At 40.9% G+C, this 14,211-nt stretch overlaps 1 protein-coding gene across 1 annotated transcript in view; it reads right to left on the minus strand.

Moving 5' to 3' along the window:
- The window catches only part of CNTNAP5 (contactin associated protein family member 5), a 741,033-nt gene that overhangs the window by 545,850 nt on the left and 180,972 nt on the right, over nt 1-14,211 (minus strand). The window contains exon 3 of the mRNA XM_010979356.3: nt 13,394-13,587. Coding sequence (XP_010977658.3) covers nt 13,394-13,587 — 194 coding nt within the window. The remainder of the gene's footprint in view (nt 1-13,393; nt 13,588-14,211) is intronic.

The raw sequence follows: 14,211 nt of genomic DNA on the forward strand, positions 1-14,211 counted from the left end.
AGACGATTCTGAATTTGGTGACTTAAGCACCTTCTGATCTTTAAAAAAAATTCTCTTTTTTTTTTTATTCTAGTATTTTATTAATTTTTTTTGTTCTTATTTTTTATTGGAAGTATAGTCCATTTACAATGTTAATTTCATGTGTTTGTCAAAGTAATTCAGTTACATATAGAATTTTTTTCAGATTCTTCTCCATTACATGCTATTGCAAGATATTGAATGTAGCTCCCTGTGCTATACAGTAAATTCCTGTTGTTTGTTATACATATAGTGGTGTGTATCTGTTAATCCCAAACTCCTAATCTCACCCTCCCTATCCTTAAACAAATCTTGAACCCTGATTCCTGTTCTCTTCCAGGTCCAGAATCTGTTACATCTTCTTGCCCACCACCCCCTCCTTGAGGTCTTATCGCCTACCTCTTTGTCTGAAACCTGCTGGTAATTGAGATTCTGGGTAACAAAATATTCGCTCACGTGGGTTTGTTTTTTTTTTTTTTCCCACAGTGGAAGGAGGCTAAGGAAAATGTGTCAGTAGTAAAACAAATTACAAAACAAGTTTGTGCTTCTGGAAATCAGTCAAAAGTCAGCATTTCGACTGCTTCATTTTGACCTGCTAGCCAGCCCATTCTGAAATGAATAAGCCAGACTCTGCTGTTACCCAGCAGTGCCAAGAATAGAGGCTGATACATGATTCTTGAGATTCTGAGCCTCCAGCCAGATGTCCCTCATGAGGTTCCATCCTAAACCAAGGCCCCGGGTTTTCATTTTGAAGCTATGCTCAAATGATTTTCCCTGGGACTGATTTAAACAAAGTGTCCATGGCTGAAAATCTGCTCAGTGTTCAATTCCAGGACCTCCAGGGGGTCTGTCTCGTTTCTAGACCCATTTACATTTTATGTCGTGTTAGTTAGTAACCCATCTCTGCCCCCAAGAGTGGCAGACACTTCATCTCTCCTGGGAGCCATCCTTACCCCAAAAGGGGAGATATTTAACTCTTCAGAGCCACTCAGGCCCTGCTCTCTGCCTCTTACCAGCCGGCACCTCACATGTCACGGCCTCTGGAATTCACAGATGCCACTGACCTAGAAAATACACTGGGAGTACGAGAAGGGCTATTTTTTTTTATGGTAAGAGTATTTTTTTTTAATTGAAGTATAGTCAGTTACAATGTGTCAGTTACAATGTGTCAGTTACAATGTGTCGATTCCTGGTGCACAGTCATACATGTTCATACATATATTCCTTTTCATATTCTTTTTCATTACCGGTTACTCCAAGATATCGAACATAGTTATTTTGAGGTAATTATAATCTTGCACTTGAGGGAAGAAAGGTGCCTTTTAGGATTCTGGCAAAGTCTTGGCAGCATTCACAGCTGCTCCATATAAGGATTCAAAGATTGCTAATTTGACCACCTCTTATATGTCGGGGGCGTTGGGGTCTGTAAGGTTAATACTTCAATGAATTCTTGCATCACTCTGAGTAGGTTTTATAAACTTTTATAGAGGTGAGCTTTGAGGTTCAGAGAGATAAAGTGCTGCTCAGGGTGACCCTGCTAGGAAGCAGCAGAAAATCAAACTCAGATTTGACTAAATCCAAAGTTCGTGCTCCAAATCTGCTCATAAAGGAGTATTGTATTAAGGACTGTTGAATTAAAAGAGACTCGAATGAAATGATATAATCCTGATCCAGTTTGAATAAAAAATCCTCCTTCTTCCTCATCTTCTTATCTAAATCCATGGAGTGCTGTCCCACTAGTGTTAGATAAACAAAGGTGGTTGTAAGTGGAAAACAATTAGTTCAGGGTCCAAGCTCCCTTATTAGTATGCGGTCTGCCAGGACTCTGAGAAGTGGTGCCCAATTATTCCCCAAATGCATGCATTTATTTTCTTTGACTTCTTTTTCTTGTTTTAAATGAGGAAATCACCCAAGTTATGGAACAACAGAGCAACACACCTAACAAATCTTTAATATGTTCCTTCATCTGGGATTATCCTGATTGGAGAAGAGCAAAGAAATGTGACTGTCTCAAAGAACTGTGATGGCTGGTTTTTAAAGTAAGGCAGCTGATACATCTGTATTAGCAAGCAGGTAGCTCTTGATTGATTGCGGACGAGTCGTGTAGTGGGAAGATGAGAGTTTGGACTCCAATGGCCCCTTTTCAGAACTCAGTCTTGCTTCTCACCTGGATCTGGGTTCATGATTCACTCCAGGAGCCTGTTTCATCTTTAAGTGGAAATAATCTCTCCTCTGCAGAGTTTATAAAAGCAGTCAGCACAAACGTGACCCACAGTAAACACTCAATATATGTTGCAAATACCGTTGTTTCTAATATGCCTAAAAGGTGGATTCAGGGGAAAAAAATACATGCAGTTGCAATCCCATCAACTAGTCCTTCTCATTCAAAGGTAATCTCTGCTGTGAAATGTTAGCGTCCAGCTTGGTCATTATGTCATGAAAGTCCTATGCTGTCTCTGTTCTCTGCACTTGAATACGGCTTTGGCAACTAGAAACAGAACCTGAGAATAACTTGGCACAATGTATGCATCATTGTTGTTGTGACAGCTAATCTCAATATTACAATTCTATTCTTTAAATTTTTTATTGAGGCATATAGTCAGTTTACAATGCTGTGTCAATTTCTGGTGTACAGCACAATGCTTCAGTCATACAATATTACAAAATAATTGGGGCAAAAATCTTCTGAATCCCCTAGTAACTGTCAGAAAGGTAAAGATAGTTTGAAAGATCAGAATTTATAATTAAGAAAAAAGATGAAGTGTGCTAAGATTTAAAGATACGTGCATGAGTATATACACATATATATACCCTATTTATTTATTTATTTATTTATTTATTTATTTGAAATTAAATTGTTGTTGTTGTTGTTGAGGGAAGTAAATTAAGTTTATTTTTTAATGGAGATACTGGGGATTGAACCCAGGACCTCATGCATGCTAAGCACACACTCTACCACTAAGCTTACCCTCTCCCTTTTTTATAAATAAATAAATATATATATATATATATATTTCAATTTATTTAAAGGTAAATGTACAAACATATATTTAAATCTATAAATATATATTCATATAATTTAAATCTATAAATATATGTACATATATATCTCTAGTAATATGTATACATATGCATGGGTACATATTTGTGTATATATAGACATACACATACATATGTGCATATGTATATATCAATGTAATTTGCAACTCTAGCTTAAATAACAGGATCACATTCTAAAAACAGCAGATTTTTCATTCATATCTCTTACATTTAAATAAGGTCATCTGTAAGGTTTCAAGTTTCCGGAAAAAAATTTGAACGTTTACAAAGTATTTTTACTGACTTTGCAATTACCTCACAAGTTTTTGTAACTGGGCAGTCATTTTTAAAACCTCTCTGCCATGTTGCAGGAAGAAAGACTTTCATTTTCTTACACGATCATCTGGCTTTTCCTTTGACCAAACTGACAAAGCCATTTATTCTGCTGTCATTTAATTGTTTTAGAACTTACTCATTAAATGACAGTCCATGGCAAAAAGAGAATTCAACTCGTAACGTGAGAAGGGTGAGGGATGGATGTATCGAGGCATCACTAGCCAGAGATGAGAATCCTGACCGAAGAAGGAGAAACGGGACTCCCGGGCATGCTGGGCAGCCGCCTCTCCCAGGGAGGTCCCCGAGATTAAGTGACCCGGGCTCAGCCGAGCAGAGCGGTGCTCCTCACCATGAACCACCTGGAGATTCACCTGCAGATGCTACCTGTGGCAGCCGTGGCATCTCTGGACCGAGCGGCATGGGGCAGGCGACTTGATGGTGGAGTTGAGGGGCAGACCTCCAGGCAGAGCGTGGCTGGCAAGCACAGGACCCGCCCTCAAGGGTTCCGTTTATTCGGGAGGCTCAGGGTGCCCCTCCCAAGCTGGGGCTCAGTGCTGCCTCTGTACCTGCCCAATCATTCTTAAGTTCTCACATGCTTACAGCACTCACATAAATACAGTGTCTGAGACACAACATGACACCCACAAAAGTATGCGTGACCTAGGGAAGGCTGGCAGAATCCCTGGGCGTAGAAATTTAGGGCAGAAAGTCCTGCCCCATGAGAGTAAAACTGGATGTATATCAGGGACCTCTCCCCTTCCCTCTTGCCCACACTCGCAGACGGTCCCACACAGGTAACATCTGAGTTGTTTGGAGCAAGGCACCAACTTGATCAGGCTTATCTACTTGGTCCTTACCAGTTCCTTCTACTTGCTTTCACAGTCCATTAATGGGACTCTGGCCCTCAATTATTGCAGTACATCGGAAATAGGGACAAATAAATGAAAATTGTGCATGCACCATTGCACGATCAAAATAGCTAATGGAAAAAAACTTCATTGCACATATTACACTGAGAAGTCAGAAACTTCACGCTCTCACCTATGCGCCCATCTGTGCATATCTTTTCAGTGTGTATCTTTCCATGTTTTTATCTTACCTCTGACTAAGGATTTCTACATTCTACTCTTGAAGTGTCCTTAATTTATTGCAGGCAGAATGTGCCTAACAGATGCTTGATTCCCTAAATTACAGTCAGATAAGACAGAATGTTAGAGGTCCATGATTCTCTGAGACAGATTTTTTGTTGTTGTTGTTTTTGCTCTGCAAGTACATCTCCCTTCCTACACCACAAAGCACCCATGACGTTCAGGTCAGAATAATTTCAGCCCGATTTTTATGACTCGCTCTCCCGACCTCCAATACTTAAAAAGATGCAAAACAATAAAGCACTGTTTCTTCTTTCCATGGACTCATGATTTAATTTCCAAATACGTCTTGAGTCCCTAAATTAAGAGAATTATTTTCCAGGCTAGAGTCTAAACAAATTTAGGACTATCCTTCAACTCATCTCTCTAACTCAGAGAGCGTGCACAGCCGCAGGGGTACCATGGGTGACAAAGCAGAGGTGAGGATGCCCTCCCGCACCAACGATGGTGATTGGTCAGGGTCAGGTTTGAAACACAAGAACAACTTCTGCCCACACTCTTATTTTGCTTGAGTTCTCTCCTTTCATTAGCATTGAGGCAAAAAAAAAAAAAAAAAAACCTGACCAAACAAACAAACAAAAAAACACCTGGAAACCATACTTCACAGGAATAGAAATTTGCGGTTGCTATATTATATTTTTGTCCTTAATATCAACCACGATCATTAAAATAATAAGCATGATGAAGCCTACTTTCCTTTGCACCTTTTTTCTTCAACACACTTGAGAGACTGTTAGCCTCCTTGAGGTCCCTGCCAGCCTGGAGTCTTTCCATCTGGCTAGAGCCAAGTAGACACCCAGGGCTCTAGACTTCGGCTTAGAGACCTTTTCTTTAGGTCAGTAACTCCCCCAGGTGCTTCTGTCTGCTAACAGGACTCCTCAATAATAGTCTTTAATGAGCTTGGGTGGGGAGCTGCCTTTGCCTGGAACCACACAGAGATCTTACCTTTTCCACTGAGTATTCAGTTTATTTAAAAAACAAAAACAAAAACAAAAACAAAAAAACAAAAACAAAAGAACACCTGACTTATTAAGCTTGTGTCCCATTTTGCACACAAAACTCAAAAGAGAGAAAACCGAGAGCTAGGGTTCTCGCTGGGCATCCTCACCAGGTTTGTCCCCTGCATGTCACAGTGGTGGTGACGATATCCATTTGTTTCTCTAGCACTGGGTAAGGCGCCCAGGAATTCACCCAGTTATAATTTACACAGTGTTTCTTGCAATGAGGCTCCTTGCCAGTAGCACCGGAATCACCTAAGCTATTGTGATAAATGCAAATTCTCAGACCCACTCCAGACCGACCGGATCAGAAGCTCTGCTCCGGTGCAGAAGCTCTGGACCAGAGATCTGCATCTTAATGAGCCCCAGGGGACATGCTGACATCCATTCATTTTTGAGACTCTCGTTTACAGACCACAAGAGGTAGGTTCACTTATTATACTTACTTAACAGAGGAAGAAAGTGAGCCTCCTAGGGTTTTAGTTATTTATCAAAGTCACAGAATCTCTAGCCGTTAAGACTTTAAAGCCAGAGATAATCTCTGCTAAAAAAAAAAAAAAAAAAGAAAAAGAAAAAAGATCATGGTAGTTGAAAGCTACATGAATAAAGGCTAGTGAATAAGATTTCTTCCTTCTGGTTGTTATACATAATTCAATATATTTACACAAAAAAGTTTGATGGTTTGCTACATGTGAAAGCTGAGATATCAACTCTAATTTCTCCTGAAATTAGTATCTCCAAAACCTAACTGGTTTATGCCTATTGGAAATACAAGTGTAAGTCAAGTTTCCCATGAACCATTAAGTACCTTAACACTAAGATTGATTTAATAGCAGTGGATTTGGAAGAATTAATTTTAAGCAGATCACCCTCCTTACTCTGATGTCAGCTGCTGGATCCTTTCCCATTACAAATGCAGCTGGTTTGTAGGAGACTGCAAACATCTGCTCTCCCCTAGAAAGTGTCCATGTGATTATTAATCCTGAAGGCTCCATGTGGACTCCCTGTCCCTGGGATGTGTTTAAATGCCACGCCTGTAACTGTGGGCAAGGTTTTTACTCCTTCAAGAGGCTAGACCCCATGTGGGGAAGTTCTCTGAAACATGTCAGCAAAGTCTACCATTAAGAAGGGCAAACAGATGGGTGTCAGTGAGGAACTTTCAAGGGCTAAGTGTGGAACCAGAGGGCTGGAGGGAAGACTGCTGATGCTGGGGTGAGGACCAGCTGTTGCTTCCACGATGCTAATTGGCCACTTGTTCCCTGGCCCTTTTCTGCAGAGATTCACCCAGTGATAAGAGGATCTCAGGTCGGCAACAGAACCATGAGGGCTTGAGGGTTTGAGGGTTTGAAGTTTTGAAGGCCTTTAATTGTTCTAAACTGGATCCACAGGGAAGCTCAGGGTTTGTTACCATGTCTTTCCCAATTCAAGCCATCAGGCAGCCCATAAACAGAAGGGTCTGAGCGGGGAGGTTCTAGATAAATGATGGTAAAAGGCCTGGAAGGTTCTAGATAAATGCCTGCCATGGACAGGGAGAACGGTCACTCCAACAAGGTTTAGTAGCATTTTCAAGGTCATGTAAGCAACCAAAGGTGCAGCTGGAATCTGACCATCTTTGAAAGTCTTTGCATTTCTCTTCATCCCTGTTTCTGTTGGCCTGGTACATGGTGAAAACTTGCCCTGCTGGTGGTCTCCATTAAATTGAGGGCAAGATCTTGAACATACCAAGCCCGTAAATGAGTTTTTAACAATGGCCAACTAGGAAATGAAAAGCTATACTAAAGCTTAGGTGTGTGTGTATATGTGTGTGCATGTGTGTGTGTGTGTGTGTGTGTATATATATATACACACACACATATATATATATGAGAAAACTAGCAGCCAAATATATAAAATAGATAAACAACAAGGTCCTAATGTACAGCACAGGGAACTATATTCAGAATCTTGTATTATAATGAAAAAGAATATATACACACACACACACACACACACACATGTAACTGAATCACTATGCTGTACACCAGAAACTAATACATTGTAAATTAACCATGTGTCAATAAAAAAAAACTTGAAAAATATATTTATTAGCATTTTCTTATACATAGTCTTTGTTGTTTAACAAAAAAATGTCAAAACAAAGTGACTAACACACAATGACTTACTTGCTTTGGTCTGTGGCTGAAGATGTGCTGGTACTAGAAGTTTACAATCTGCAGCCAGCCTTGCTCTCCACAGTTACCAGGGAAAACTTGAATCTAAATGTATTCATTTGGGTGTCTTCAATACTTATTATATATCTTCCTTTAAGCATTTGCTTATAGCATTTCCCCTAAAACAGAGCAGCACCCTGTGGGGCCTGCTGGGGGACAGAACCACCTCTTGTTTGTAGAAAAGCCTTAGTGTCCTAGGCCTTCCCCCAGTTCCAAAGGGCAACTTTAATCAGAGAAGTGAGAAAATGCAGAAACAATGGAAAGTAGTCAAGCAAGGCAAAATAATAATAGTTTAGCTATAAAACAAAGTCAAGGACTTATGTTCCTCCAGAAGGGCTATAGTAACATCCTGAGCCATATCTTTGAGCTGTTTTGTAGATATTAAAACCTCCACCAGGTGGAAGAAGTTAACTGCATGCTGACTGCCAGCGTAGGATGGGTTGGAGCCAGAAGGTTGATGATTGAGATTCCCAAACATTACTCTGTTACCTCACCATCAACCAATCAGAGAATTGTGCATGAGCTGATCACACACCCTGAGACCCTCCCCCTCATGCTGTCTTTAAAAACCCTCCCCTAAAAGCCAGTGGGGAGTTTGAGTCCTTTGAGCATGAGCTGCCCATTCTCCTTGCTTGGCACCCTGTGATAAATGCTGTACTTTCCTTCACTACAACCTGGTGTCAGTAGATTGGCTTTCCTGTGAGTTGGGCGAGTGGACCCAAGTTTGTTTCAGTAACACTCCTGCTATGAATTCTCCTCCTTTCCTACCATTTCCTCCTTCTACCTTCCTACATTATTGAATTTTTATTATGCATACAGCATTTTGTAGTTTCCAGGAAGCCAAAGTAACTAAACATGGTCCCTGCTCTTTGGACCCATCAAAGTCTGCCCCAGCCATGCGCTCCCTGCCATCAGGGCTCCTTACACAGATGTGCTGTGTTGTGGTGCCTCTTAATGGTCCTGCACGTTCACAGGAGGGACAAACATAACTTCAAGCCCTTTGTTATGCACGACACCCAGCATGGTGTTCGGTGTTTAATGAGAATTTAAAAGATATATGTTGATGGTAATGAGATTCTCACTCTTAAATTGTTTTCTGAAATGAGTTGGCTTAAAATACTGCATCAAACAGTGATCAATACTCAGGGTATTTTAGGCCAAATTGGCAGAATAAATATGTATAAATCATGAAGATCAGAGCAGCTCCCAGAGCGTTTAGAAGTCACTGGAGGGTGAAATCAGGGAACTGATGACCTAAATGTATAATCCATTGTTTCAATTGACCTTTGTGAGAGAAAATGCTGGGTAGCATATGCAAGCCTTTCATGTAAGACAGACTCCAGAAAGCTACAGAAAGTCACAGACCATCACATCATACAGACCAAAGGACTCTATGATAAAAGACTAGGTGGCTGATGTATCTGAGAAGAGGCAACATGATTTTTATAAGAGAAAATTGTCAACTGAATATGAATAAGAGTCCATGTATGCAGATAATGGTCTTCAGGGTTAGGAGAAGAGGAAAGGGCTCCTGACTGACTTGTACAAGATCAGTCATGGGCAACGTGGATAAGTGATTTAAAAATAAGACCCCTTATGTTAAAGCACAAGCACAAGTGGCTGTCTTTGAAATTTCATAGTGATAAACAGCAGAACATAAGGGAGACTGCAATGTGCATAGAGGGCAATGCATTTTGGGGACACTTAGGAGTTGTGTGTAGGAAACAGGTGTATTCAGGAAGGATGTGAACTCTCACACGAAGGACCCACGACTGAAAAGGTAATTCGTGGGTATAACAGGGACAGGAAGTGATTCCCCTGGAACATCTTTCAAAATGATTGGTAACAGGACTTTGATCTCTTTGGATTTGGAGAGTTAGAGGTTCCTTTGTTCCAAAGAAGTTTATCCACTTTACTGAACCCTGGCTAGCACTGCTGCTCAGAGTTAGAGTCTTGATATTTGTATTGATTTGGCATGTCGACAAGCCAGACAGAAAGAGATTTTTGGATGTGCTAAGATTCTAAAAGTGTTGCTAAGTTTGTCCCTGAGACACCTTCACATTTGATTATTTAGTGACATGGGGAACCCTGGCTTATATATAAATCATGAAGCATCACTCAGCCGCTGCTTGGTGGCCTCATTCATGAACATTCCATCCAGTGCCAGAGCTGAAACTCTAAAAATTGGATTTTTACAGCTTGAATATTTGTGACTGTATGTTGGACAGTTACATTTCCAGGATTCTTGTTTCATAATAAACTTTGAAAAACAAAATAAATCTCTTGAGTACTGGCAAACTGATATCCCATCCAAGGAATGTACAATAATTGTACTGCTTGGTAAATCAACTTAAAAAACATTACAAACTCTGTATCATCTGAAAATGGAAGATTTTCCAAAGACCACATGAAACCCTAATTCAAGAACTTATTTTCAAAACAGAAACAGACTCACAGACAGAAAACAAATTTATGGTTACCTATGGGAAAGGGGGTGGAAAGGGATAAATTGGGAGTTCGAAATTTGCAAATTCTAACAACTATATATATAATAGATGAACAACAAGTTCATACGGTACAGCACAGGGAACTATATTCAATATCTTATAGTAACTTATGGTGAAAAATATTATGAAAACAAGAATATGTATTTTCATGTATGACTGAAGCATGCTGTACACCAGAAATTGACACAACACTGTAAACTGACTATACTTCAATTAAAAAAAAAATATATATATATAAAGAAAAGCAAACAAACAAAAAGAGATGCCCTACTTCCATGCTACACCACCGTTAGTTAAGTCAATACTTGGTACTGATGGTTTGAGGTATTGACTTTTTTCTGAAAAATTAAACGGAACCATTTAGAGTTTTATAAAACCCTCTTGTTTGACAATTGCTTTCATCTTGTTTAGCAGGATTTACTCTGGTGAAGCTATAGTCTTACTTAAAGTGTTAAATTTAAAAAGAAAACTCTCAAGGTAATCTGTTTATTCAACTAGATACTACGGTGGAAAAAAAAATGATGAATATTAGCCGCAAGTCAGATTTTACATTCGTTCATGAAGTGTTTGCTAAAATACCCTGAGTCTCTGTTTGATGGCTGTTCTGTAAGGCTGACACAGTTTCAGAGACGTTGAGCATGACTTATAACATGCAGAAATACAGTTAGAGTTTATTGGTGCTTCTTCATTTTTATATTTTAGCAACACAGGTGAATTAAGCAATAGGGTTTAATGCTATTCTTCTGGAGTAAGTCTGACAGAGTTTACCATTAAGGTGAGAAAAGTAGATCAGTTTTGTGGAAATTAAAAAAAAAATCAAGTGTAGTAAAGAAGAAATAGAAAGTACAGTTTTGCAGTCAAGTATAAATTTAGGAATAAATCTTGGTTTCGTATTCAGGCACCATTGGTGTCTGGTTACGTGAGCTTGGGTTGCTCTCTGTGAGCCCCCCGCTTCTCCTTTAGGGAGACACTGATTGCTGAATCCCCAGTGCTTGTAGAAGAACACTTACTACGTTTACAGAATGACGTCTGCTCACAAACGCAGCATGTGATTGGTGGCCAGTAGGTGTGCGTTTCCTCAGTAGGGATTCGAATGGATGTGCGCTTTTCCAGATCTGAGCCTTATTCCTGTGCGTGACTCATCACGTGTGCCTGCCCCTGTCACCCGAGTCCTGAGGTTGCTTCCAGTGTTTGCATTTGACAGGTTGATCCTAAACCTCTTCTCCCAAGTGCCCAGCAGGCAACGTATCTCCAGGGAAGCCTCAGCTGGAATTTGACATCTTTGTGCACAACAGTTCCCCACCTCTTCTTGGCCCACCCAGTATCTTTTGCCTCCCCCCTAAAAGATCAAAGCTGTTTTGAGGGTGAGGTGAGGGACAAGGACAGGAACAGTCACCTCCCCTCCAATCCTGGAAGTCTTACTCTTTCTGCAGGTCTCGTAATAACCATTCAAACAGTAGTTCATGCCCTGTGTCCAGTCATAACAGGAATGGAGGCTGCCAGGACCTATAAGACTGGCCCCCGTCTCTAAGGGGCTTGGAATTTTGCAGAAACGCAGGTAATCCAGGAGGGACAAGAAACTGAAACAGGCCTGAAGCCAGCTGGTCACAAGCCCAGAGAAACTGTCCGTCCTTGGAACACACCCTGATCCAGGCTAAAAGCGGGTCATTTGGTTCTAAAGAAAATAAAACTCAAGTTTTTAAAAAATATTTAGACGAAATAACTCAACACTGCCATTCAATCTGGAAAACAAAGACCAGTTCTGATTGGAAACTCCAAAGAAAAGAAATGACCCCACGACCATTTGTCTCTCTCAAGTCAACAGAAACCCTGAACACTGTTTCCCAAAAAGGAAGGCGTGCTCATTTCTCTTTTCAAACTAAACAACTGGAAAATGTCCGGGGGCTTCGAAATTGGGAAAAACATAGAAGAGGCCCCAAAAGACTATTCGTAAGATGAAGAAAATCCATACTCTCTATAAGTCACAAGCCACCGCTACAGGCAACTCAGAATAAAGATGACAATTATAATATTCTCCACATTCAATCTGCCACAGTGAATCTTAACCCTACTTAGGGTTGCCGTTACTTCCAATTAGAAAGAGTGATGTGCAGGCAATTAACAAATAACAAGGGATAGAAAATAGAATTTTTTTTTCCAACAAAGTGTGACCAACACAGAAAAATGCTTGTGCAAACAACAGCCACTTGAAATCATAGCTGGGATTGAATTAAGGCAGGAAAATGCTAAGGAGATCATGAGAGGGAAAGATAATGCTATCAATTGCCAAATCTTCACATCGTACCAGGTTTTGAAAAAAAAAAATCTGGTAATGATCTTTCCCTATACCAAAAGAGACATGAGCTAACAAGTCATTTGGTGCATGAGTTTCTGGTCCACTCTGGGTGCCTTTTTCTCTCTGTCCCTTCCCCTTTTGGGGACAGCCTTTCACTTACGCTGTGGGGTCAAGAGCTTGGACCTTGTCAGGTGGAAGGGATTTGTGTTTCGTTTTTTTTTTTTACAACTTGGCACACACTGTCCTTTGCTTCCAAGCTGAAGATTGTTTATAAAGGCAGAATAATTCTCAATTTTCTAGTTTTTTGTATTTTTTTACCCTTTTGATTATCTTCAAAACTTGCATGGAGGCAGTCAAGCCAAGTGGCTTGAAAGTCAGACCAGATTCTCAGGCCAAGATTCACAAGCTGGGCAACTTTGGACCAGTTATATATCTGAGCTGGTTCCACCATGACAAGGTCTGGAAGGTGCCCGGTAGGTAATAAACAAAGAAGTGAGTAAATTAATACATACTCAGTAAATCAACACGTTCTCAGCAAAAATCAGGCTTCGGTGGTGTGTTTCTGTTTTTATAGATGACAGAACTGAGACTCACTCGGTGCATTACCCACATTACCAGAAAAGGAGGAAAATGCTAAAGTTTTTGCAACAGACACCCTAATTTCCCTCGATACTGGAGTCACGCTGGAGATGGAGCTCATACATGGTCTAATTATTTCTGAATGGGCACTCAACAGTTATGAAGCCACCAACAATCTGGATACAGGAAAACGACATAGACGTTCACTGGGTACCATTAGCGCATCTCAGTTGCATGCATCTGATGAGAAAAGATGTCCTACCCAGATGCCGTCTTCCTGTTTGTACTGTTTCCAGTTGCGCCCCGTGTCGCTGAACATCAGGCTGTAGCTCGTCACCCAGTCAGAGCTGCCGTATCTTCCCTGCGTGGCCACGGCCGTGACCTCCACCCTGCTTCCAAGGTCCATCTGGAGCCACTGCTGAGCGTTGGAGTCCGCTGGGGACCAGCCGCCCGTTCCTGGAAGACAATCAACCAGAGAGAGCTGGAGCAACATCTCACACAGCGACAGCCTCACCTCGCAGAGAAACAAAACCCTGTTCAACTAAGATGTCTTTATCCCCTCAGACATGCTCCACCCCTCTTCTTAGACCCCTGGTACTTCTTGACCCAATTTCCATTCTCCTCCATCTAATTCCCTTTCAGAGTTTAAGATTCATCTCTAATGCTGTCTCCTCTGTGATTCTTCTCTTGTCTCAGCTATCAGAGTTTTCATTTTCTGGATTCCTAATAGAATTTGCTTCATTTGTCTTTGTTTCTTTTACAACCTTCTCTTTTAACATGTCCTATACCTTCTGCCTGACTGATCTCACCTTCCTTCCTTCTTTTCTTTTTTCTTTTTCATCCCTTGCTCTCCCTTCACTGATCCTTATCGCTCTCCAGATACATGCAGCACACACACCGGGGACCTGACATTTTGCTGTGGACACAAAGAAGAGTAGTCATGGACTATGCCTTTGAGAGGCTGGCGTTCATTTATTGAGCGTATGTTCACTGAGTACCAGGAGTGGGTGAGGACTGAAGAGAGAGCGAGAGCGGCAGACAAAAATGTGTGATGTGATGCTGAAGGAAAGCTTTCAGAGA

This window comes from Camelus dromedarius, chromosome 4 (assembly GCF_036321535.1).
Source record: "Camelus dromedarius isolate mCamDro1 chromosome 4, mCamDro1.pat, whole genome shotgun sequence".
NCBI classification, from domain to species: domain Eukaryota; kingdom Metazoa; phylum Chordata; class Mammalia; order Artiodactyla; family Camelidae; genus Camelus; species Camelus dromedarius.